This window comes from Suricata suricatta, chromosome 17 (genome assembly GCF_006229205.1).
Source record: "Suricata suricatta isolate VVHF042 chromosome 17, meerkat_22Aug2017_6uvM2_HiC, whole genome shotgun sequence".
Classification (NCBI taxonomy): Eukaryota; Metazoa; Chordata; class Mammalia; order Carnivora; family Herpestidae; genus Suricata; species Suricata suricatta.
Genome location: NC_043716.1, coordinates 14,534,418 through 14,558,108, shown reverse-complemented (window position 1 = coordinate 14,558,108; position 23,691 = coordinate 14,534,418). Strand labels below are relative to the sequence as shown.

Here is a 23,691-nt window from a genome sequence, read left to right as displayed (position 1 = left end):
CTGTCTATACAGGTGGCAAGCCTCAGTTCTGGACAAAAAGTTAAAAAGATGAAAGAAAAAAGTAGTGAGTCTGCAGTAACAGGTCCCATGCTGCTTATCTTCTGTGCACATGACCCAGCCTGGCCTTGGTAGCCTGTTCAGAGTCTAGGGTAGGAGGCAAGGAAAATTAAGAATAATCGGTACGGTTAATGGTGCACAGTGATAGCCTGATGGGTTCTGCTCAGTCTTCTCAGCTAGCCCGGTGGGTTGCTTTGTGTCTCCCGGTTGTAGAATTAGAGTTTCCAAAGAGGACCCCTGTAGTCCTGTAGTCCTGTAGTCCTGTAGTCCTCTGGTCCTCTGCTGCTTAGTAACACCCTTGAACGTGGCTGTGGCCTCGCTCCTGGGCTCAGTTTATAAATTCTGGTCAGGGGCACCTGGGTGGCTCAATCAGTTAAGTGTCCGGCTTCCTCTCAGGTCACGATCTCATGGTTCGTGGGTTCGAGCCCCATGTCGGGCTCTGTGCTGACAGCTCAGAGCCTGGAGCCTGCCTAAGAATCTCTGTCTCTCTCTCTCTTTCTCTCTCTCTCTCTCTGCCCCTCCCCTGCTCGTGCTCTGTCTCTCTGTCTCAACAATAAATAAATGTTAAAAAAAAAATTCCAGTATGGGTAGATTGAAAGCAGACATGTTGGGGTGATTAGTTCTGTTTTTAATCTACATACAGCTTGGAATGGGAAAGTAGCCACAGTTTATTTTAAAGAGCATCTAGGGACAGTGCCAGAATCTATCTCTCTGCACATTTTCTGATCAGCCAGGTAGTAAAAATATTTTAGTGTGTTACTTAAAAATAAAATCGTAATGATTCTTCTAAATATAAAACGCTCCTCTTCCTGTGTAATTGATTACTGGAGATTAGATACCAAACAGTAGGGTGTGTGTTGAGAATGGACTTTCTTAATGGAATGAGGCTTAAGAAGAACCTTGTTGACTCTGGAAAATGGATTGTATTAAATTTCCTTGACTTTAGTACATTGTTATAGCGAGCCGAAGTATTCCAGCCTGGAAAAAATAAATCTGGCAAACAGTTTATTTTTCTTTCAGACTCTGAAATATAAGACTGTGAGTCTTATTTGTTTGCTGGAAGAAAAACGTGGTACTTTCAGCAGAGACAGCTCTGGTAGTATGCCAGATTGAGAATAAGAGAGAGCTACGGACAGAGACTCTTACTCCGAGAAGGGATCGTGCACGCCTCTTCAGACCCTACATCTAAGTATAGAACTTGGTCCTTCTTGCCTTTCTTAGCTAAGGTCTGTGTCTTAGCATATTTGGCTAGAAAATGGTGCTTCTAATCCCGTGAGAGCACCACTAGGTATGGCATGACCACCAATATCACAGGATTCTGTGTGGGCTGCCCCCTAAACCATCAGTCCTTTTTGGTGAGCAGTTACCTTTGAGGCGGTGTTTTTGTTTTGTTTTTGTTTTTGTTTTGTTTTGTTTTTTAACATTTATTTGTTTTTGAGAGACAGATCATGAGCAGGGAAGGGGCAGAGAGAGAGGGACACACAGGATTGGAAGCAGGCTCCAGGCTGTGAGCTGCCAGCACAGAGCCCGACATGGGGCTTGAACCCACGAACCGCGAGATCATGACCTGAGCCAAAGTTGTACGCTCAACCGACTGAGCCACCCAGGCACCCCTCAGGCAGTGCTTTTTTTACACTATGACCTGACATTCTTTAGAGGGCTCCAAAGTGTTTAGAATGTACTGGCCCCTTGCAGTTCCTGGGTGTGAGACTCCTTATTAGCCAAGCAGATAACAGTTACAGAAGTGCGGTGCTGTGTTTTTGAACCGCTGCTGGTCGGTGTCCCGAAGTTAGGGAACGACAAGAGTGTCAGTCAGCACACCCCACTTGGAGCAGTGGTCTCAGCCCTGCTTCCCTTTTTTTTTTTTTTTAATGCTTTTTATTTATTTTTGAGAGACAGAGAGAGACAGCTGGAACAGGGGAGGGTGAGAGAGAGAGGGAGACACAGAATCTGAAACAGACTCCAGGCTCTGAGCTAGCTGTCAGCACAGAGCCCGACGCGGGGCTCGAACCCACGAACCATGGGATCTGACCTGAGCCGAAGTCGGAGGCTTAACCGACTGAGCCACCCAGGTGCCCCAGCCCTGCTTCCCTTCTGATGAGTGCCCCGCGACAGTTTGAATCAGTTGGCAAGTGTCTGTCAAGTTCCACCTGTGCTCTAGCTGTGGTTAGAAGCTGTAGGTGATGTGACCATATGATCAGTCACAAGAGTCACTTTTCAGAGTGAGCTGCTAATAATTTTACTGAGACAGTTGCCATATACTGAGTCTGCCCTTCTGGCTTCCAGAATGGGTGGGTGCCTGAACTCTAGGGGATAGAAGAATGCCATGCCTGTCACTGGTCTGTATTCTGAAGGACACTTTGAGCCTTGTTTGAGAACTAACACTTACACACTAAACAATCCAAGAACATGATAGAAAGGTCCTTCTCTTCTGTAATTGTCCCATTACTGCCCCCCAGCCTCCAAATCAGTGTCTCCTCTTCTGTCGAGTCATTCCCACCCTAGACCCTGCAAGCACCTGTCGTCTTCAAATCTTCCTCCCTTCACTCCGTCTGTTGCCGCATTTTTCTTGTCTTCTCAGACTTTAGCTGGTCTCTTACAACTCCTTGTCTCTGCTGTTGTGTAGTGGGTGAAGGTAGCCGTATATGACACTGGAATGAATGGGACTGGTGTGTTCCAAACGTTGTTTAACGAGGGGCACACTTCCTCACGTCGTCACCATCCACTTCCATCCTCACAACTCCACTGAAACTGCTCTTGTCAAGGTCATCAGCGACTTCCCTGTTGTCAAGTTCAGCGGCAGTTCTCTATCCTAATTTACATAAAAGTTCAACAAAGTAGGGCACAATCTCTCTTTTCTTCCCCCTCCCAACACTTGTTTGGCCTCTGTGACACCACAGTCCCTCGTGTTCTCTCATGTCACTGGTAAAACAGAAGCCGCATCCTTTTCTTCTAGACTTCTGACTATTGGAGTGCCCAAGGGCTCAGCCTGGGCCATTTTCTCTTCTCTTTGCTGTCTTTCCTTTCTTCCTGGGTGAGTTCTATTTCTACAGGCTTAACCATCACCTATAAACCAATAACTTCTAGGTTTAAGTCTCTAGGCTGTACCTGTCTTTCAAGCTCCAGACACAGATATCCAGCTTGATGTCCCCACTGGACATCCCCTGGGCTGCCCCTAGCATATTGAAATGGAACTTCTGATTTCTGATCCCACTGCCACCTGCCACCTGCCTGTCAAGCCGGTCCCTTCTCCTGTCCTCCCTCCTCAGTTCAGGGACAGATTCACTGTTTTTTCAAACCAAGACCAACGAGTAATCCTTGATTCTTTCCTTTCTCTCATTATCCACATCTAGTCCATCAGTGAGGCCCGCAGGTCATATCTTTCTGTAATCCCAGTCACCCCACCTCTTCCCGCCACCACTGCCCACCTGCTCTAGACCTGCGCCGTTTCTCACCTAAAGCACGGCAGTCCTTCCCAGCAGTCTTTTCTTTCAACCCTGCCTCTGGACGGCCGATGCCCCCCCAACCCCCACCCCATAGGAGCCAGGGTGGTCTCTTACACACGTGAGCCATTTGCTGGTCCCTTGTTCCCTTGTTTAAAACCCTTCAGTGGCTCCTCGTTGCACTTTGAACAAAATCCCATGGTTTTGCCAGGACTTTGGGGCCCTCCAGGCTCCGGCGCCTGCCTGCTTTTCCAGATTCTTAGCATTTCCCTGCCATCCGCTGCCTTACTCTGTGGTCCCTCAAAACACCAAGGTCTCTTTCTGCACCAGGATCTTTTATTTGCTGTTCTCTCTACTTGGAACTCTTTTATTCCAAATCTAAAAATGTTGACTCTTCCTCATCCTACAGGTCTGGTTCGTATGCTGTTTCTCAGAAAACCTTCTGTGACCACCCTGCTTATTAGCTCCTTCATCACACCTGCCCTTCTCTGAAATTCTCCTCGTTCTTTCTTTATTCAGTTGTCTTCCCAGTATCTCCCCCCACCTGTCACTTCTTGAAATAAGTTCCTTGAGGACAGGGTGAGGGACCATGTGTCTCATCTACCAGTGGCTTCCCAGTGCTTGGAGGACTACCTGGTATGTGGAATATGTCCCACAAATACCTGTGGGATGGTAGAAGGAGTGAATTGATGAGATGCTGACAGATGTAGCCGGGACTACACCTGCCACAGGAGTTCAGTGTCACAGTTCAGATGCAGCTGGTCCTCAGCGACAAGACTGTGGAGATCTGCGTTGCTGGAAAGTGAGAATTTGTTCATGATAGAGCATGGCTTTGAAAAATCGCATTTTTTAAGTACACCCTCCTCTTACTGCTGTTGTGTGAAAACACTCTGGCCTACGGGCGCCTGGGTGGCTCAGTCGGTTAAGCATCCGACTTCGGCTCAGGTCATGAGCTCACAGTTTGTGAGTTCAAGCCCCATGTGGGGCTCTGTGCTGACAGCTCAGAACTTGGAGGCAGCTTCAGATTCTGTGTTTCCCCCCTCTCTCTGTTCCTCCCCGACTCATGCTTCCTTGCTCACTCTCTTTCTCTTTCTCTCTCAAAAATAAAAACATAAAAAAGTTAAAAAAAAAACCACTCTGACCTAAATAGTAGCTTGTAAACTTGTGATCTTCTTTGAGATCAATTTGTGGGCCTCTGTTCCTTCGTTCTCTTTCTTCCTACCAAATAAAACGCCACTGTTGGCAATGGGCAGTCTGGGCTCCCACAACATTCTGTACATAACTTTATCGTATTTCAGTGTTCTAACTGGTTATTATTCTGTTTGCCTTACTAGATCATAAACTCCTTGAGAGCAGGAATTACACTTATTATCCCTGCATCTCCAGTATAGTGTTTGTTGATTGAATCAAGTAGATATTAAACTCAGTTCTAGTTCCTGCAACATGGCCAAAAGACAAAATGATTTAGCAGTTATTTCAGAAGGAAAACTTGTAATCTCGTGTTTCCAAAAATTTGAAATAGTCTAAAGATAGAGTTTATTCAAAGTTTTTAGTTTATAATTCTTAAAAGAAGGTCTGCAATTGAAGCATTGGCATAGCCATAACTACTGTGGCTGATGTGTTGTCTGATCCTGAGGGCAAAGATGGAGCGTGTGCACGCATGTGTGTGTATACGCATGCGCAGAGATGGAATGTGTGTGCGCCACACGTGTGTGTGTATACGCATGCGTGCATATCCCATGATTGATTTTAAAATTCAATGTAATAATCATGTATTGGGCACCTACTGTATTATCCTGAGCACTGCCCTGGAGGTCAGTAAGTCACAGTGAGTGAGATTTGGTCCATGCCTTCCTGGATGTCCTGGTCCCACCAGAAGACACACTCACGAAATAATTGTTAGGAAGGTTAAGTGTACAGAAAGGATCACAAGCACCCAGCTGATGGATGAATTGATTGTACAGCGTTCCACACGTGTGTCCACGTGTGGAGAGGGTGTTGGGAGGGAAGGGAAGTGGGGAGGGAGGAGGATGGGGAAGAAGTGGCATTTGAAGTAGGCCGTGGGAGACAACAAAGATTTGCACACTGTCAGTCGCCATATTGAACATTTTATTTTGAAATGTCATTCCTTTGGTTGTGAACAGACATTTGGTATTTTATTCCTTTATATCATTTTAATTTTGTTAGAGCTGGATTTTGGTTTGGCCTAATTTTACGAAATCTGAAGTCGGGCAGTGTGGTCGTAAGCGGTGCTCAAAAGAATCGTGCTTGTATCCTGGTTTTGAGGAGATGAATATTTAAAATGAGGAGGAAAATTCTTTGGAGGTTGGAGAGGTGGAATGAGCGGACGTGGATTCCCTCAGGGGTGGCTTAGGCCTGGAAGCGTCAGATCGCGGGCAGGCCTAGTGGTCGTGCTGAGAGGGAGAGGTGCGGTCGGAGGGGCACAGACGCATATATCTCTATCTGTGCATATACGCGTGCGAGCATTTGCCTAGGTGGTCCTAAGCCCTGGAAATAAGCCTAATACCTGTGCAGTGTTTTACACCTGTTATGTCATTGAATCTCCCCAACAACCGTGGAAGTAGGTGCCGTCATCGCCGCTCCGCACACGAGGAAGCAGTCACCCAGAGAGGTTGTTCACAGGGTGACAGCGGAGGCGGGCCTCAAACTGCTGCCCGCTGGCCGGAGCATTCAAGGTTAGGGTTTTCTCACGCCACCACAGCTGTCTCGGGGTGCTGGGCCCCAGGCTGGCAGGAAACCGAGTGGAAACACTGCTGAGTGAGGCATCCTTTAAGGCAGCGCGGGACTGAGAGGAGCTGCTCAGTGGGACCCACTTCCATTCCATCCCCTCTTTTGATTGTGGCCTGCATTTTAGGTAACGTTTCCCACGTGAGAGATTTTGTGCCCGGACAGCAGTGCCAACTGTTGTTTTAAGCCAAGACTTTCTGACGTTTCAAAGCCTGTGTCCAGGTGGCCTCTTTGCCCACAAGCCTCTGTAGATACGAGTGAAACGATCCCGCAGAGCAAACACTCTGACCCGGCCCGCCCCACGAGGCACGAGCGGCTGCCTGAACAGTGTCCCCTCGGACTTGGCAACAGTGGGCTAAAGACACAGCTTCTCAGAGGACCCTGTGGCCATGCATTTTAGGAGCTGTAACAGAGTCACATGCAGTGGCTCTGCATGCTTGTCCCCACATGTGAAACTCCTGTTTGGGATAGTGCTACACACAAGGGCCAGGAGCTCCGGGAGGAGAAAGGATTCCCAGTACCAAAGAAGGAGACAGCCTGGGAAACCTAGAGGGGACAGGGAGATAGAATCCCTACATCCACCAAGGAAGGAATCTCCCTAAGAGGAAGCCAGCTCGTTTCTTTTGGGGGATGTTTTCTAAGTACAGAAGAAAACATATTCATTCATGGTCTCCAGGCAGCTTTCTCATTGGGTACAGCTGAATGCACAGGTCTGGGTAACTCCGTCAGGGCTTTTGTCATTCTCCCTTCCTCTTCGCTCTGCTTTCTTCCTGCCTCTGGAGGGCCTGCTCGGGAAGCCTGCTCTTTCCCTGTGCAGGCTAAGGGGAGACACAGCTCTAGGGTGACATTGGTCTTTACATTCATAAAGGCCTGTGGGGCCCCGTTGGGACAGGCCACTCTTAAATCCAAAATAAGTAGTGTGTTTGATGTAATGTAGTATGAGCTCTTCTCCTGGCCCCTGCATCTTCTCTAAGTACATGTGCTTTTAGCGCCTGACAACTCCAGAATGTTGCTTCCCCCTCCTCGCGGAGCGACTCTGGCATAACATACATGGAGTGTGTGGCATCCATCCTTGTAGGTTCTTCAGTAGAAACGTTGGGCTCATGGGGCACCTGGGTGGCTCAGTTGGATAAGCATCTGGCTCTTGATTTTGGCTCAGGTCATGATCTCACAGTTTGTGGGTTTGAGTCCCATGTCAGACTCTGTGCTCTGTCAAGTTGCAGAACCTGCTTGGAATTCTCTCTCCTCCTCTCTCTGCTCCTGCCCTACTTGGGCTCTCACTCTCGTTCTCTCTCACTCTCTCTCTCTCTCTCAAAATAAATAAATAAATAACTTAAAAGTTTACCACAGTTCTGGAGTCCCCACGCACAATTGATTTTGTTGAAGGCGCAATCTCCTGGAACTTCCAAAATTCAGAGTTCCTCCCAACTTCGAGCCACCTCTGTCTCTCAACAAGCTGTGAAGGTTATTATGCACACGTGCATGCACACACGTGTCAATACACACAGATCTGCCTGTCTTGTTCATGTGTTGTCATCAGTAACATGGAGTCATCACTGAGATGAAGGGAGATAGTTTTTAAATTAAAACTCTGATTCAGGTTGGGAAGAACATTGTGTATTTGCCTGGATCCAAATGCTAGAGTCCGTCTCCTACTTGGGTCCGGTAAAACTGTCTGCGTAAGAACAGTGAGTCAAGAGCGCGTTCTGGTAGGTTTCTTCTGAAGCTGAACTCGATGATAGCGCAGTGACTGGGTGCCGTCTTGTGTTGCTTCTTGTGTGTCATTTCTTTCTCTTCTTCTAGGCACTTGAAGAGGCCCAGAAAGCCATCCAGCAGCTCTTCGGCAAAATCAAAGACATCAAAGACAAAGCAGAAAAATCAGAGCAAATGGTGAGTTTAGGTTTCTTCCTGACTTTCTTGTAGTGGAAGAAGAAGGTAGGGTCTTCTCATGACTGGGCTTTTCCTCCCACTTGCTGCCAGCTGCAGCACCCACGTCTCGAAAGCAGGCGCTGTCCGTGCGTTCCACATCAGTTCAAGAGGAGCTGCTAGACGTGCAGTGCCTCACCGTCCCCGCTGCCCTGCACTCACAGCCCTTTTTTAAGTAGGAAAGGTTTTCTCCTTCTCGCCTTGAAATAATGTTCTAGCCATTTTGAATTCCTTTCTGGAGCATTTGTTTATATCACATATTTCTCAGTTGAGATCCACGACATGGCATGAGAACTGGGACTGGCGTTGGGAGGCGGGCCCGATCCTGCCACAAGACGTGCTGCTGGGTTTGCTGAAGTTCTCCCTTGACAAATCTGTGTCCTCCTCGAGGTGCTCAGGAGGCCCCAGCCTCAGCCGCTCCGCCTCCACGGAGGCGCTGTAGTGGGTCAGCTCCCGTACTCGCGTTCTGGCCACGTAATGTAATGTCTCTCGGTTGTCTCTGAACTCCAGTGTCCTCAACCGTAAGCTAAGAGCTGTAACACCTGTCTCAAAGGCTTGTTGAAGACTTAAACGTATGGAGAGCACGGAGCGTGGAACAAGGCTTGTGATAGAAGCCATCCCCAGTGTCACTGCCCCCTACTTCTTTTGGTTATAAAAGCTCCTAAGTCCTTACAGTCTTCCCTCCCTACGTCCTATTGCAGTTTACTCCAGGAACAGACCTGAGGTCACATCTCTGTGCCTCCTTCGGCTCTCCAGTGGCCATTTGGCAAGATAGGGAAGGACACGGAGGGCGAGGGGGCGGGCAGTTTGATAGAGCAGTGAAGACCTCTGAAGCCAGACTGCCTGGGTTCAGATCCAGCCCCTCTACTTACTAACCATGTTATTTAGCCCCTCTGGCCACAGTTTCCTCACTGTAAAAGAGATAGCAGTCTTGGGGACGTCACAGAACTGTGGGGACCAACTGAAATGACGTGTCACACAGGCCCGGAGTGAGCATCAGTTGTTGCCGTCCTTACCGTTAGCTCTTCCTCTTCCTCCTCCCAGGCAGGCAGTGTTACCCACCTTAACCACCAAACTAGGAGTCGAAGGAAGAGATCTCTTCAGAGGGGAAAAAAAAATACTGTTGCTTTGTCAGAAAATTAAATAGTCTTTGCGGGGAGCTGTATGTCGTCAGGGGGGGATTTGGATTTGTGGTTCTTTCCCCCAGGGTGCGCTTCCCCCAGCACTATCTGTGGGCCGTTTAAGCATGAACATTAGTAGATGTTTTAATTTAAAGCAGTTTGCTTTCCTGGATGGCGCTTTGCTAAAGGGAAGAAGAGGTAGGACTGAAGAGAGAACGGGTGTTTGCTGAACGCCATCAGTGTGCCGAATACCATGCCACAGATGTCCCTTTGTACAAGTGATCTAATTCAGCCCTCACGGCAGCTTTATGAACTAGGTTTTATTACCACTATTCTTTGTATGATTACCCATCTTATTGATGAGACTGAGACTCAGCGAGGCTAAGTAGCTTCTCTAGGACATTCGATGGGCTGAGATTCAACCCTGGAGCTGCCTAACTCCAAAACCTGCCACTCGTATTTTATCCTGGTTGGGCTGCCACTGGGTAACAGCTAAGGTACATTCACTACGGGTGTTCTGTTTAGGCGGCGCTCTCTGGGACTTTGACCCAGCATCCCTTGCTTGAGCTGCCGTTAAGGGTGGTGTCTAGAGAAGCATAGGCTATGCGATGGGGAGGGATGGGAGGTGCTGGGCGTGGAGACCCGTTAGCTCGGTGCAGAGCAAGGGGCGTCTGAAGGAGTAGAAAGGGGCAGTGTTTGTGACGAGGCACTGGACGAGTTCTCTGGATTTAATGACTGACTAATGACGCAGGGATGACAAGAGTCATAGATGACTGTGACTTCTAATATAATAGTTAAAGACCCCTGATGGTAGCTGCGGAGGTAAGGAACCTCAAAAGAGGTGCCGGGATTTTTTTGTAAGAAAGAAGGTAATGATTTCAGTGTTGAAAGTGGGTTGTCAGATTCTGGGACCAAACTCCTGTGTCTAGTTCACTGTACCGCTCCTGATCTTTTTCCCTAAACTTAGTTATTCCATGCAGAAGTGGTAACAGGTTCTTAACGTGTTGTTTCCCCCTGGACGCTAGAAATAGAGATACTGATGGCCTGAGAGAGGCAGAGAGAGAGGCGTGATGAGGAAGTCCCCGTGAAAGGACTTTTCCTGCTAAGATCCAAGTCAGCTCGGCAGGTTTGTGGGTGTGGAACTAAGGTGGGAGGGTTATGATCTTCACTTTATGAGTTTACCCGGGGGAATCAAACTCTGAAAAACCAGATCACGTGAAGATAACTCACTGCCGAGTTTTTAACTTTTTTTAAAGTTTATTTATTTTGAGACACAGAGAGAGAGCAAGAGTGTATGCACATGAGCTGGGGAGGGACAGAGAGAGGGAGAGAAAGAATTCCAAGCAGGCTCCATGCAGAGCCTAACCCAGGGCTCGATCTCAGGAACCATGAGATCATGACCTGTGCCGAGCTCAAGAGTCAGACGCTCAACCAGTGGAGCCACTCAGGCGCCCCTCATCCTAACCATTTATAACTATACGGTTCAGTAGTACTATGTACATTCATTTGTGAGAGATACACTATTTTTTAAAGATTTTTTATTTTTTTTAAGTAATCTCTACACCCAGCGTGAGGCTTGAACTCACAACCCAAGATCAAAATTTGCATACTCTACTGACTGAGCCACCCAGGCATCTCCAGAGTTTTTCACTTTTAATGGGAGATAGATCTTTCCAGTGACTAGAAGGCTTGTGCCTGGTGTCCAGGGCACTCCCTTCCTTCCAGGTATCAAAGAACTTGGAAAACCAAATTGCTCATCAGAAAGCTTCTTGGTCAGCATGAACTAAGGCGGTTTAGTGGAACATTCTACCTAAGTGTTAGTGAAGTTGGAGAATTATTCCCACCTCACTGCTAAGTGTGCTTTTCTGGTGACTAAAATACACTTGTATTCCCACGTACAGACTTTCTTTCTCTTGGATCTGCTCGGTCAACACTGTCCAAGTTTTACTCCCCCAATTTTGTTCTCGGTTCCCAAAGACTTTACGTCTCCTCTATGATCGTACATATTAAGCGTATGTTATGAGGGTTACATTTTAATCTTCTTGAGATTTGAGAGCAAGCCTTTGTTGGGGATCAGGCAGTAAAGTCTACTTCCATGAATAAAGACCCTCTCAATAGAAGGGTCCACTAATACTGTCCATTTTGTATTGAACCTGACAGCCCCCGTGTCAGAAGGCATACTTTTCTTTAAAAAAAAAAAAAAAACCTTGTTCAAGAGGAGATGTGCTGAACCCAGCTCCTGGACCACATTCTCCATACTAATTTGCTATTTGGATCACTCCACTTGAGGTGAAAAAGAAAGTTCATTTCATTCTCACAATTGAGGATTTTCTACCCCTGGGCAAAGTCTTCTGAGAAAAATGCCCAGATGAAATTCGGATGGGCGGATTGGAGGTTGTGTTGACTATACAGTATGAGAACATCTGTGTTTTCTCCAAGGGCTAACCTGAGGTTTTTTTCCCTGGCTTCATTTACCGTATTTTCTTGCAGGGCTTTTTGCAAATGAATTTACATCTTTCTTAACCTTCCTTTTTCTCCTGTGGTTTTTCCATATTTAGGTTAAGGAAATCACCCGCGATATTAAGCAGCTAGATCATGCCAAACGCCACCTGACCACCTCGATCACAACGCTGAACCACCTGCACATGTTGGCAGGCGGCGTGGACTCCCTCGAGTGAGCAGTGTCAACCCTCCCTGTGGGGCCCACCACCAGTGAACGTGCCACATAAAGCAAATGGCAGCATAGGTTTTTTTTTTTAACTTCTCAGCCAAGTACTTCTCCTGCCCCACTTTCTTCGGATTGGTCTCAAATGTTAATCACCATTTTGGCTTTGTACCTCCTGGTGTCCAAAACGTAGCAAACACCTGGCACTTTTTTTGTTGTTTGTTTGTTTGTTTGTTTTTTAATTTATTTTTGATACAGAGAGAGACAGAGCATGAGAGGGGGAGGGGCAGAGAGAGAAGGAGACACAGAACCGGAAGCAGGATCTAGGCCCTGAGCTAGCTGTCAGCACAGAGCCTGACACGAGGCTCGAACCCATGAACCTGAGATCTGACCTGAGCCGAAGTCAGAGGCTTAACCAACTGAGCCACTCAGGCGCCCCAACCTGGCACTTTGAAGTGAGGTGCAAAGGTGTGTGAAAGGGACCCAGACAGCGCGTGGAGCATGACTCCAAGAATACGAGTCATTTAAGTGTGGCAGATCTCTACCATTCAGGCCAGCAAGGTTGTTCAGGACTGTGATGGCTCCAACGGCCTCTGCCATGGCAAGGTTTCCTACTTGTGTTGGGCTGAGTCACACTGCCATTGGGCGTTTAGTATAGAGCTTTGATTTATCATTCATCCCATCTTTTTTTCTCCAACCCGTTTTTTATTTTATTTGTTATTTATTTTTTTTTAATTAATTTTTGAGAGGGAGAGAGCACACACTCAAGTTGGGGAGGAACAGAGGGAGAGAGAGAATCCGAAGCAAGCCCTACACTGTCCACACAGAGCCCGACGCTGGGCTTGAACTCACGAACTGTGAGATAATGACCTGAGCTGAAATCAAGATTCAGACGCCCAACCGACTGAGCCACCTAGACGCCCCCCAGCCTACTTTTTTCAAAGTCTTTTTCAAATACTGTAGCATCCTGTGAGGTTTTTAGAGGAGCTCTAGGGAATGATGTGTGAGGATGCTAGATATCCTATTCAAAGAAAGAGTTGGCTATTTACCGCATGAAGCAATCCGAAGGCCTGTTTTACTAGTAGGTTCTGACAGGCCAGTTCACTTCTGTGGTCTGTCTCAGGCTGAGAATTCCCCCTGCCCCAGTGTCCGTGAAGTCTCACATATAGACCATGAGCATCTTCACAGAAATTTAGATGCAGCATCCAAAGCTAGGGGGAGGAGAGGGTCAGACTCCTTCCTGGTCTCTCTAGGCATTGTGTGAGCTCCAGCCAATCCTGGCCCATCCTCCCCAAGCAGTGATCAGAGAGAAGAGCCGACCAGTGGGACACTAGAGGAGCAGTCCCTTGTCCGTTGCCCCAGATGCTGTGTTTCCCACCAGACCATCAGACCCAGACCAGACAATGGTAGCAACATAACACATTGGCCTGAGCTTGGTACTGTCTTTTTAAAAGCGTCTTTTTTTTTTTTTTAAATGCCTAAGGGAAGTCATAAATTACTCATTTAATTTAAAAGCTCCACCCTAATGAAAAATTTAGAACTAACAGTTTGTCCTTCCTTATGTAACTGTTGATTTTATTAGCCTCCTTTTATTTAAGCTTCATTAACATTAGCAGTAATGAAAGTAGACCTATCTGAGACAGAGTTGCTTAACATTGGCTTAAAACCGACAGATCTGAGCTAAATACATATAAACTGCCCTTTGTCCTAGGCTGGGAAGATGTGTTTGGTTTGCCCCTATGCTATAATCCTCAGATAGTAACATTCTTATTATCCCTTATCTCTGTTAAAAGCCTACTAATCCCATAATGCCCAACCTAAATCCATAGTCGTCCCAGAGTCCCCCTCCCCCACCCAGTGAGGCGCCATCATTCCCACATTCTCTTGTACCTCCCACAGCGCATAACTTGTACTTCTGTTTAGAACTCAGTTTATCCTACTTGATATTAGTTAGATGTTAGTTTATCCTACTGGATATTAGTTGGATACCAAGTATCCTACTTGGTATTAGTTAGAGAGTTGGCTCTCTCTCTTTCTTACTAAACAGTGTCACCTTGAGGACTTTAACTAGGTCTTACTTTTTTTCCAGAAGCAGTGCACAGGACCATATATATTCAGTGCTCAGTAGTACCAGATCGAGTTGATGTCTATTTTGGAGCTCAGACTAGACTGTTCTGTGTCTGTATCTAGTATCCTTAGTGTTTTTCTAGAGTTCTCAACTTCTTGTTTCCTTGCAGAGCCATGACCAGGCGACGGCAGTATGGAGAAGTCGCTAACCTTCTTCAAGGTGTGATGAATGTTCTGGAGCACTTCCACAAGTACATGGGAATTCCGCAGATCCGGCAGCTTTCCGAGAGGTAAAATGTCGTTGGAGAAAACAATCATCTGCTTTCAGAAAAGACTGTACTAGGTTGCGCTTGAGCACTTAGCTCGTTATGTTCGCTGCAGAATCTTGGGAGAAGGAAACCTCCGGTGTCATCTGATCTGTCTCTGTGGCACAGATGTCCTGTCTACCTCACCCCTCACCAACTCCTTGCCGCATCCTCTGAAGTAGTCTGTACTAGGTAGCTGCTGGCCTGGCCTCCCCGGAGGGCAGCTGGCACGTCGTACATGTGCACAGCTCTTGGTTGTCCACATTTGTGAAGGAAACTCTTCCAGTTGTCTGTTTCCTTATAACAAATCACCACGGCCTTAGTGGCTGACAACACTGTAATTGGCCTCCCTCAGCGTGAGCAGCTCGCCTCTGCTTCATGCGGCGTCAGCTGGGGTGGCTCAGGAGGGGCCAGAAGGATCCATGGCTCACTCTCATGGCAGGCAAGTGGGTGTTCACTGTGCGCTGGGAGCTCAGCTGAGGTGCCCTCCATGGGCTGCTCGGTCTTCCTCATGGCTGGGTCCCCGGAGAACTGGACCTGGGAAGTCACATAGGCTGCCAGGATTAGGGAGGAAGGAGCATAGTCTCTCCCACACTGCTTCCCCCTCTGGGAGGAATGTCAGGGTCCCACTGACAGAAAGAGCACGTGGGATGGGCAGTACTGCTGTGGTGGTCGTTGGAGAATCTTGTTTGCCACTAGAACTTCAGATGTGACAAAATGATGACTTAACCTCTTTGTTCTTACCTCTTTGAATTCCAATCCCAGATTCAGAGCCAGTAGAAAGGAAGGCTGATGCTTAGAAGGAAGATGAAGATTCTAAACGAGAGTGGGAGGGGGGTGAATTCGGTGTCTTTTCTATTAGAAATCGCAGGAAGTAGAGTACTGAGAAGGTAGAGATGATCACGATCAGTGAATCCTAACCTTTCTTGCAACGAAGTAGAGATAAGGGGGTGTCATCTTCATTTCTGCCTTCTTGATAAGGCCTGCTTGCTGTAGGCCTCTTTCTCCTGAAGTTTCTGTATTTATAATCATGTCAGTAATTATGAAGTAATACAGGTATATGTTTTCTTTATTTTAAAAAAAGTCAGGCATGCCTGGGTGGCTCAGTCGGTTACGTGTCTGACTTTGGTCAGATCTCACAGTTTGGGACCTCGAGCCCTGCATCAGGCTCTGTGCTGACAACACAGAGCCTGAAGCCTGCTTCGAATTCTGTGTGTGTGTGTGTGTGTGTGTGTGTCTCTTCCCTCCCTTTGCCCTCGCCCCCCCCCCCCGCTGTTCTCTCTCTCAAAGATAAATATACATTAAAAAAATTTTTTAAGTCAAATATACAGGTCAAACCAAACTGCCATTTAGCTACACCTCTAGTTGCTAGTGCTGCCTATACAGGCAGTGACTGTTACCAGCTTAGTGTGTCTCCCTCTAGATAGTTATCGTGTGTTTACCTAAATTTGTAGTTTCAGTTTGTGATTTTCTTTTCTTTTATTCTTTTATTATTATTTTTTAAATTTATATATTTGAGAGAGAGAGAGCACGTGGGTGAGGAAGAGGCAGAGAGAGGGGGAGAGAGAGAATCCCAAGCAGGTTCCATGCTGTCAGCACAGAACCCAGCATCGAGCTCAATCCCACCAACCGTGAGATCATGACCTGAGCTGAAATCAAGAGCTGGATGCTTAACTGACCGAGGCACTCAGGTGGCCCACTTTTGTTTTATTTATTTATGTATTAAATTAACTTATTTATTTTGAGAGAGAGACAGAGAGAGAGAGAGAGAGAGAGAGAGAGAATCCCAAGCAGACTCCGCACCATCAGCACAGAGCCCGATGTGAGGGTGGAACTCATGAACCATGAGCTTGTGACCTGAGTTGAAGTCGGATGCTTAACTGACTGAGCCACCCAGGCGCCCCTTGTTTTATTTTAAATAAACAGTTTCATACCATATCCTTCATTCTGAAGCTTACCTTTTGGTTTTAACCTCTCAGCGTATTTTAGAAGATTTTTCTACATTGATACCTGGAATTCCATAGTATAATATACCACAGATTATTTAACCATTTTTGTATCACTAGATTGTTTGCTTCTAATTAAAAACAATTTTTTAAATGTTTTTTATTTATTTTTGAGAGACAGAGAGAGACAGCTTGAGCAGGGGAGGGTCAGAGAGAGAGAGACACACAGAATCTGAAGCAGGCTCTAGGTTCTGAGCTGTCAGCACAGAGCCCAACGCAGGGCTCGAACCCACGAACCGTGAGATCATGTTTGCTTCTAATTTTTAAAATCAACCCCTTTTTGCACATCTGTAAATATTTCCCTAGGATAGATGTTAGGTCATGGGTAATGTAAGTTTAAAATTTTAATGGCGGCTTCCCACTTACCCTCCAAAGAGACTGTTTACAGCACCATCTGCATGGTGTGGTCCCCGTCTTCCCACACCCTCAACATGCTTTATATGATCAGTTTTCCTTTTTCTTTTACCGATGGATGAAAAATAACATCCAGGTCCTTTCATTTCCATTTCTCTGGTAACTACTGAGAGTGGTTTTCAGTTAATTATTGACCATTTGCATTTCCTTTGGAATGTCTGTTTACCCTTCTTCTCTTTGTATTTTGAGTCATTTCTTTCTTTCTTATTGTTTTGTAAGAGTTCCCTGTATATTCTGGATGTTAATCTTCATCAGATCTGGTAGATCTTGCCTGTAAAACCATCTGGATGTGTTACTATTTTCAGGGCAGACCCCTGACTCTCACTGCGGTTTCTTCGATGATAATTGGTCTATTCGGGTTTCCTACTTTTTTTTTTAATTGCATTAATATATACATAACATAAAAGTTACCATTTTAATCATTTTTAAGTATACAACTCAATGGCATTACATATATTCAGAATATTATATAACCATCACCACTTCTATTTCTAAAACTTTTTCATTACCTCAAACAGAAACTCTTACCCATTAAATAATAACTTCCGTTACTTCCTCTCTCTCACCTCTGGTAACTTCTGTTCTATTTTCTGTGTCTGTGATTTACCTGGTCTAGGTACCTCATATAATATTTGTTCTTTTGCACCTGGCTTATTTTACTTCGTATAGTGTTTCATGGTTCATCCATGTTGTAGAATGTATCAGAATTTCATTCCTTTCTAAGGCTGAGTATTTCATTGGAAATATATACTATGCATTTTGTTTATCCATTCATCTGTTGATGGACACACAGGTTGCTTCTACCCATTGGCTGTTGCATGACAGACTAGGCAAATGGACTCTGTGCCATTTCTTATTTCTATCAAAAGTCTGGTGCATCTGACTCTTACTCCATTATAAGATAATCTGTTTTTGTTTGATTTTTATTTTGTTCTGAAAGCATTTGAAGTTGGGAAAGGGGGTCAGGAAATTTACTAGGATATAGGTCCCTTGTCTTTCATGTTGCTCTGTACTTACTGTATCTTGAGTATAAAGACTCGAGTTTCAAAACTAGAACTACCCTATGACCCAGTAATTTCACTACTAGGTATTTATCCAAAAGATACAGAAATGCTGATTCGAAGGGGCACATGCACCCCACTGTTTGTAGCAGCACTATCAACAATAGCCACATTACGGGAAGAAGGCTAAATGTCCATCGACTGACAAATGGATAAAATGGTTTGTCTATACAATGGAGTATTACTCAGTGATCAGAAGGAATGAAATCTTGCCATTTGCAACAACGTGGATAGAACTAAAGTGTATTATTTTAAGTGAAATAAGTCAGTCAGAGAAAGACATCATATGACTGCATTCATATGCGGAATTTAAGAAATAAATCAGATGAACATAGGGGAAGGCAAGGAAAAATAAGATAAAAACAGAGAGGGAGGCAAACCATAAGAGGCTCTTAAATGCAGAGAACAAACAGGGTTGCTGCAGGGGAGGTGGGTGGGAGGACGGGCTAATGGGGGTGGGCATTAAGGAGGGCACTTGCTGGGATGAGCACTGGGCGTTCTATGTCAGTGATGAATCACTAGTTCTACTCTTGATATCACTATTACCGTCTATATTAACTAACTTGGATTTAAATAAAAGTTAAAAATAAATAAAAATTTAAAAATTTTAAATAAATAAAGACTCATGAGTTTCTTAAGTTGGGAGACATCATTCGTTATTTCGTTGAGTAGTTTCTGTATGCACCGTTCTCTATTCTCTCTGTGGAAAGAATTCCTAAAATTGGAACTTCTAGATCTACTGTCATATTTCTTAATTTTTCTTTCCTACTTTGCATCTCTTTTTCCCTCTTCTAAAAAGGCTGAATTCATCAACTCAGCCTTACCAATATTTTAAATTTTTTTTAATGTTTGTTTATTTTTGAGAGAGGGAGAGAGAGACAGAGTATGAGCGGGGGAGGGTCAGAAAGAGACGGAGACACAGAATCCAAAGCAGGCTCCAAGATCTGAACTGTCAGCACAGAGTCTGACACGGAGCTCGAACCCAGGAACTGGGAATTCATGACCTGAAGTCAGCCGCTCAACCAGCTGAGCCACCCAGGCGCCCCAGCCTTACCGTTTTAATGTATTCCTCAGTCATGCCCATTCTGCCGTTTGGCCCAGCTGTTGAGTTTCTGTTTCAACAACCCCACTTTAATCTGTAGGATCTCTACTTGATTCTTTTCTCACGGGCATAATATCCTCTTAAATCTCTCGGGATGTAGGGTCCATGTCTTTTAAAGCTCTGAGTTGCCTGTTCTGTTTCTTTGTCCTCTGGTAGAAGATCTTCGGTTTGCTGAGCGTGGGGACTCTTTCTTGGTATTAGCATTCCTCCAGTGTTGGGTGATTTCTAGCTGAAAGCTCACTTTTGGCTCTCAGCTTCTCTGTCTTTCTGATCAGGGATGCTCTTTTATTGCCACCCGCCAGTGACAGAGATGGGGGCTGTGCCGCTCAGCTAAGTACCACAGGTGGCTCTTCTGTGGTGAGGTGGGGCTGGCGCTGCCCAGCAGATAGGCCAATGGCAGGTCTTCTGGGCTGGGGGTTCCCTGCCGTGCCTGGGGATTGTCAGCTCTATGGCCACTGCTGGGGTTCTCAGACGCATATCCACTCCTGACCTGGCCGCACAAGGCAGGGACACAGCCCTGGACGCTGGCTTGGTTACTCCTCCATCCCACTGGCGTTCACTTCCTGCCCTTGGTCTCTGCTACCCTCATGTCTTCCATTTTTGAAAAGCAGTTGTCAGCAATGGTTTCCTTCTTCCATCCTGTGCTCCCAGGTAGTCCTCTGATCTAACGTGCCACTTCTTTTCTTGCTGGGTCTGGATTTTTATTAAAATCTCTGTATTCTGTCTAAGGATTTGGGGCGGAAGGGGCGATTGCAGCATGGACTCAGTGTGTGTCATATAGTGGCAATGCCAGAGAACCGTTAGGGCAATAAGAACCGAGCTTGGCAGCATACTAGGGAAATCACCACCCTTTCCCCATCCTTCCTAACTCCTCACACTTAGAACTGGCCGATCGCCATATCACACTGTGGGCATGAAGTAGGCAAGGGAGCAGACAAATGGGTCCATATGAGCTGCCAGGAAGGAGGAAGCGTGGATGGAGAAGGCAGACTTGCTCTCCAGGGATGGAGGAGGAGAAGGGAAGGTACTATCCCCTCCCCTTATCCTCGTGATAATCCAGAGTTAATCGTTTTTCTAATCCACTTATTCTTTCCTTCAGTTACCTAAAGGATATATACTATGGACTTTCTATATCCTAGGCCCCATGCTGGGGTTACTGAAGGCACTAAGTAAGAAATACATACACTCTGCCCTCAGTGAGTTCACCATAGCTGTGTGGAGAAGAGAGACACTAGTAGAAGATTTTAGTGGCATGGATATAACACAGCTGGTAGACGCTGTACAAGGAATAGCAGGACCTCAGAAGAGTAATTGAAAAGCTTTGCCTTTGGGGGCTGAGGGCAGGGGTGACAGAAGAGTCCAGTTTCCATCTGATCTTAAAGAATAGGTAGGATCTTACCACCAAAACAAGAAGAGAGGAGAGAACATCACGGTACTTTGGGAGACCATGGAGTATGAAAGGCTATGTGGGTAGGTAGGGTCAGATTTTATATACCATGCTTAAGACTCCTTTATCTTGTGGACAGTGAAAGATCTTAAGCAGGGAAGGGCACGATCTCATTTGTATTCTGTAAAAGTCTGATGGATTATAGGTACAAAGGACTGGAGATTGAGACTATGTTCTGGACTAGAAAAGATAAGAACCTTACCAAGACAGTGGCCATGGGGTCAAGGAGATGTGTTGAGGGATTGGTTACCAGTTGGTTGTGTTGGTTAAGCATTGTTTGTTGTTGTTGCTTTAATTATTTTAGAGAAAGCGAGAGTGAGTACAGACAGGGGAGAGGGGGAGAGAGAGAATGAGTGAGAATTCCAAGCAGCCTCCACACTCAGCATGGAGCCCGACACAGGGCTTGATCCCACAACCGTAAGATCGTGACCTGAGCGGAAATTCAGAGTCAGATGCCCACGCAGGTGCCCCTTCGATGGGCATTACTGATGGCAGAAATATGGCAGAACCGAATTCTATTCCTAATTGTTTGTAGGGACAAAGAAGACATACGATAGGATGCTCTCTTTTAGGATTCTGCTTTTCAATCTTTTTCAAAGAGGTGGTTTTATACATGTGAAGGAACTTTGTGATCACTGTTGTAAGACAGTCTCTTCAAAAAGAGAAAATCTGACATTCTAGCAATATATTTCAGGGCTTCTACCATTCATTATCATGTAGACTGTTGCAAACAAAGGAGGATTTACTTTTCTTTTAGTTCATTTCACAGCTTCTGTTTGCAAAACTTCTGTGTAGGTGATACAGAATATGTGCTACTAAGTAACACCAGAAACAACTCGAGGAGAAATCTCTTGTTTTCAGTGCTTGACTACAAATATTTTTCAAGGGATACTAAAAGTTTGAGGAAAGTCCAAGTTTCTTATTCCTAGCGTCTTTTCTGGTGAATTCTCCTCCCTTATGTTTACATAAGTGTTGGTAGAACCATCTGGAAATGATAGAAGTAGCTGTTTGTGGGGAGGGGGGCAGGGGAAAAGGCAGCAGAGTACACCCTATCAGTTGCTTTAGTTTCTCCAGTTTAATATCTTGCTGTCCGTAAGTTGCAGAAGTCATGTGAAAGGTTGCATTTTGAAGCCTTTGCCTGTATGTTTCAAATACAAAGTTCATGGACCTTGATTTGAATATAGCTGTTTCTTCTAGCTACCCTTCTAGAAAATGCTTAAATGTTAATATAGCATTGAAGGAATGATTTTTTAATATCATCTTTACATTTCAAGCCTCCTGGCTTAAGAATATTCATGAAAACAACTGTTTCTAGTAATCAGTCCATATTTCCTGAGAAAGAATGGAAGATTCTTATATTCTTCTGAAACCTGTAAAACCCCTGAATTGAAAAATATTGTTGAGGACTATAGCTAACTTCTTATATGAGAGAGATACTTGACAGGTTGGGGGGAGGGGAGGGGGTGTCACGTGGTGTAGCAATGGAAGAAATTGGAAAATGAAAAGGTCTGACTAACTGTGAATTTGACAAGTTCTCTCTGAAAGAACTTCGGTTTCAAAAGTGCAAGGGCTGTACTTGATGATCTCCAATTGTCCCAACGGATACCTCTAAGATTCTGGGGTGGGATTCTGTACAGAGCTTGTCTGTTTGGAACTAGAGCATCTGGCTAACCTAATGAGCCGATCTGTCCAGTACCAACTTTGGGAGGTCCGCCTGTCGGAAAGTGCCGAGGGTGTTTTCTCCAGGACAGCCGTTCACAAGGTAACGGGGGCGTCAGGTTACTCTACACGTAGATGCCTAACTGACTTTTATAATGTGCTATATCCTTCTGCCGCCATCCTCTGTGCAAAGGTCACCTTTGAACAGCCCTTGATCCAGTGGCGTGGAGGGGACTAGAGCTTGTTCGGTTGACCCCCCTCTCTGAACAGCACAGCGACTCCTTTGTTTCCTAAGTGGGATCAACACCGAGTTGTCCCTACACACAGACCGAGCTTACTCGGATACCTGGAGGCGTTTTCATTTGCCCTATTCTCTGTTTGTTGTAGATACGTTCCCTAGTCATTTTTATGAAAATCGTGGTAGCTCAACTCTTTTCTGCTTACAGAGTCTCAGTCAGTCTGTCTCTTTACAGTAGGAACTTACTTTTCATCGTTAGAAGAGGAAGGAGTTAGGCCCAACATGTGTTCCCTTGGGGTTGACTTCTTTCTAGGATCCTGTTTAGACAACTGAGTGTAAAGACTATATTACATCTCACCCTGAAAATGCATGGAATCATGGTTTTGATTATAGATACATCATTCAGGGGCGCCTGGGTGGCTCAGTCGGTTGAGCGTCCAACTTCAGCTCAGGTCATGATCTCATGGTTTGTGGATTTGAGCCCTACGTTGGGCTCTGTGCTGACATCTCAGAGCCTGGAGCCTGCTTCCTTTTCTGTGTCTCCCTCTCTCTCTGCCCCTCCCTCGTTCATGCTCTGTTTCTCTCTGTCTCAAAAATAAGTAAACATCAAAAAAAATAGATACATCATGTCAATAAGGGAAGTGGTTGGTCTTTCATCTGGGTCACCAATGGACACTTCGGGAGCTATGCTCAGAAACATTTATGCTCCAGAGCCTATTCTTAGAGATAAAGCCCCAGCATTAATTACACATCCAGCTGGCAGCCACCTGTGAAGGTGCCTGCTGGGCCCGCCAGCACTGGAAAGGTGGGTGCGGGGCAGAATCTGGCCCGGAGAGGACAGTGGGAGGCATCCCGTACAGGCCTGCGTCCCTGTGGTCTCACTTCATGACTCTCCCTAGCCGTGGCCCATGTTGGGGACATGACTTGTTTACATGTGGCTCACTGGTGGCACAGCTAGGTCTACGCTACCTTGAGACGTGACTTTGAAAATGGATTGGAGAAGATGGCCAGGGCGTCCTCCCTCTGGGAGTAGTACGAGGCCTTGTCATAGGCTCCGGCTGTCTTTTCAGGCACCCTGGCAAGCATGTGGGGTTCGCAGGTGATGGAGTGGGAGGAGTGGAAGAGACAGAGCTGAGATGCTCAGGAGCCCTGAGAATGTGACGTGAATGTCCCTCACTTGGGGTGGAGCTTCCCCTCCAGGAATTGTTCCCGTGGCTTAGGAGGGAACCGGTGCTGTCTGTGTGCTACCAGGGGGCCCGAGGCTCTGGAAGCTCGCTCTGTCCTGTGACCTGCCACCGGGGAGGCCGTCTGCCGGGCCTGCCATGTGCAGTCACGAGACTTCGAGGTACACTTGTATGGAAGCAGCTTCCCTTCTCTCCTGTCAGAGCTCACACTCCACGCACCTTTCCCATTGTCCGTTGGGCAACTCTAG

The 23,691-nt window shown here is 46.1% G+C and overlaps 1 protein-coding gene across 4 annotated transcripts in view; it reads left to right on the top strand.

The window, feature by feature from the left end:
* VPS53 (VPS53 subunit of GARP complex) overlaps positions 1–23,691 on the top strand; it is a 131,850-nt gene that overhangs the window by 29,420 nt on the left and 78,739 nt on the right. For 3 of the 4 annotated variants that reach the window (XM_029927568.1, XM_029927566.1, XM_029927567.1), the window contains 3 exons: positions 8,052–8,138; positions 11,854–11,969; positions 14,198–14,317. In XM_029927568.1, the coding sequence (XP_029783428.1) occupies positions 8,052–8,138; positions 11,854–11,969; positions 14,198–14,317 (323 nt within the window). Of the gene's footprint in view, positions 1–8,051; positions 8,139–11,853; positions 11,970–12,410; positions 12,429–14,197; positions 14,318–23,691 lie in introns of those variants that run through there. The other variant, XM_029927569.1, reaches the window with a different exon arrangement.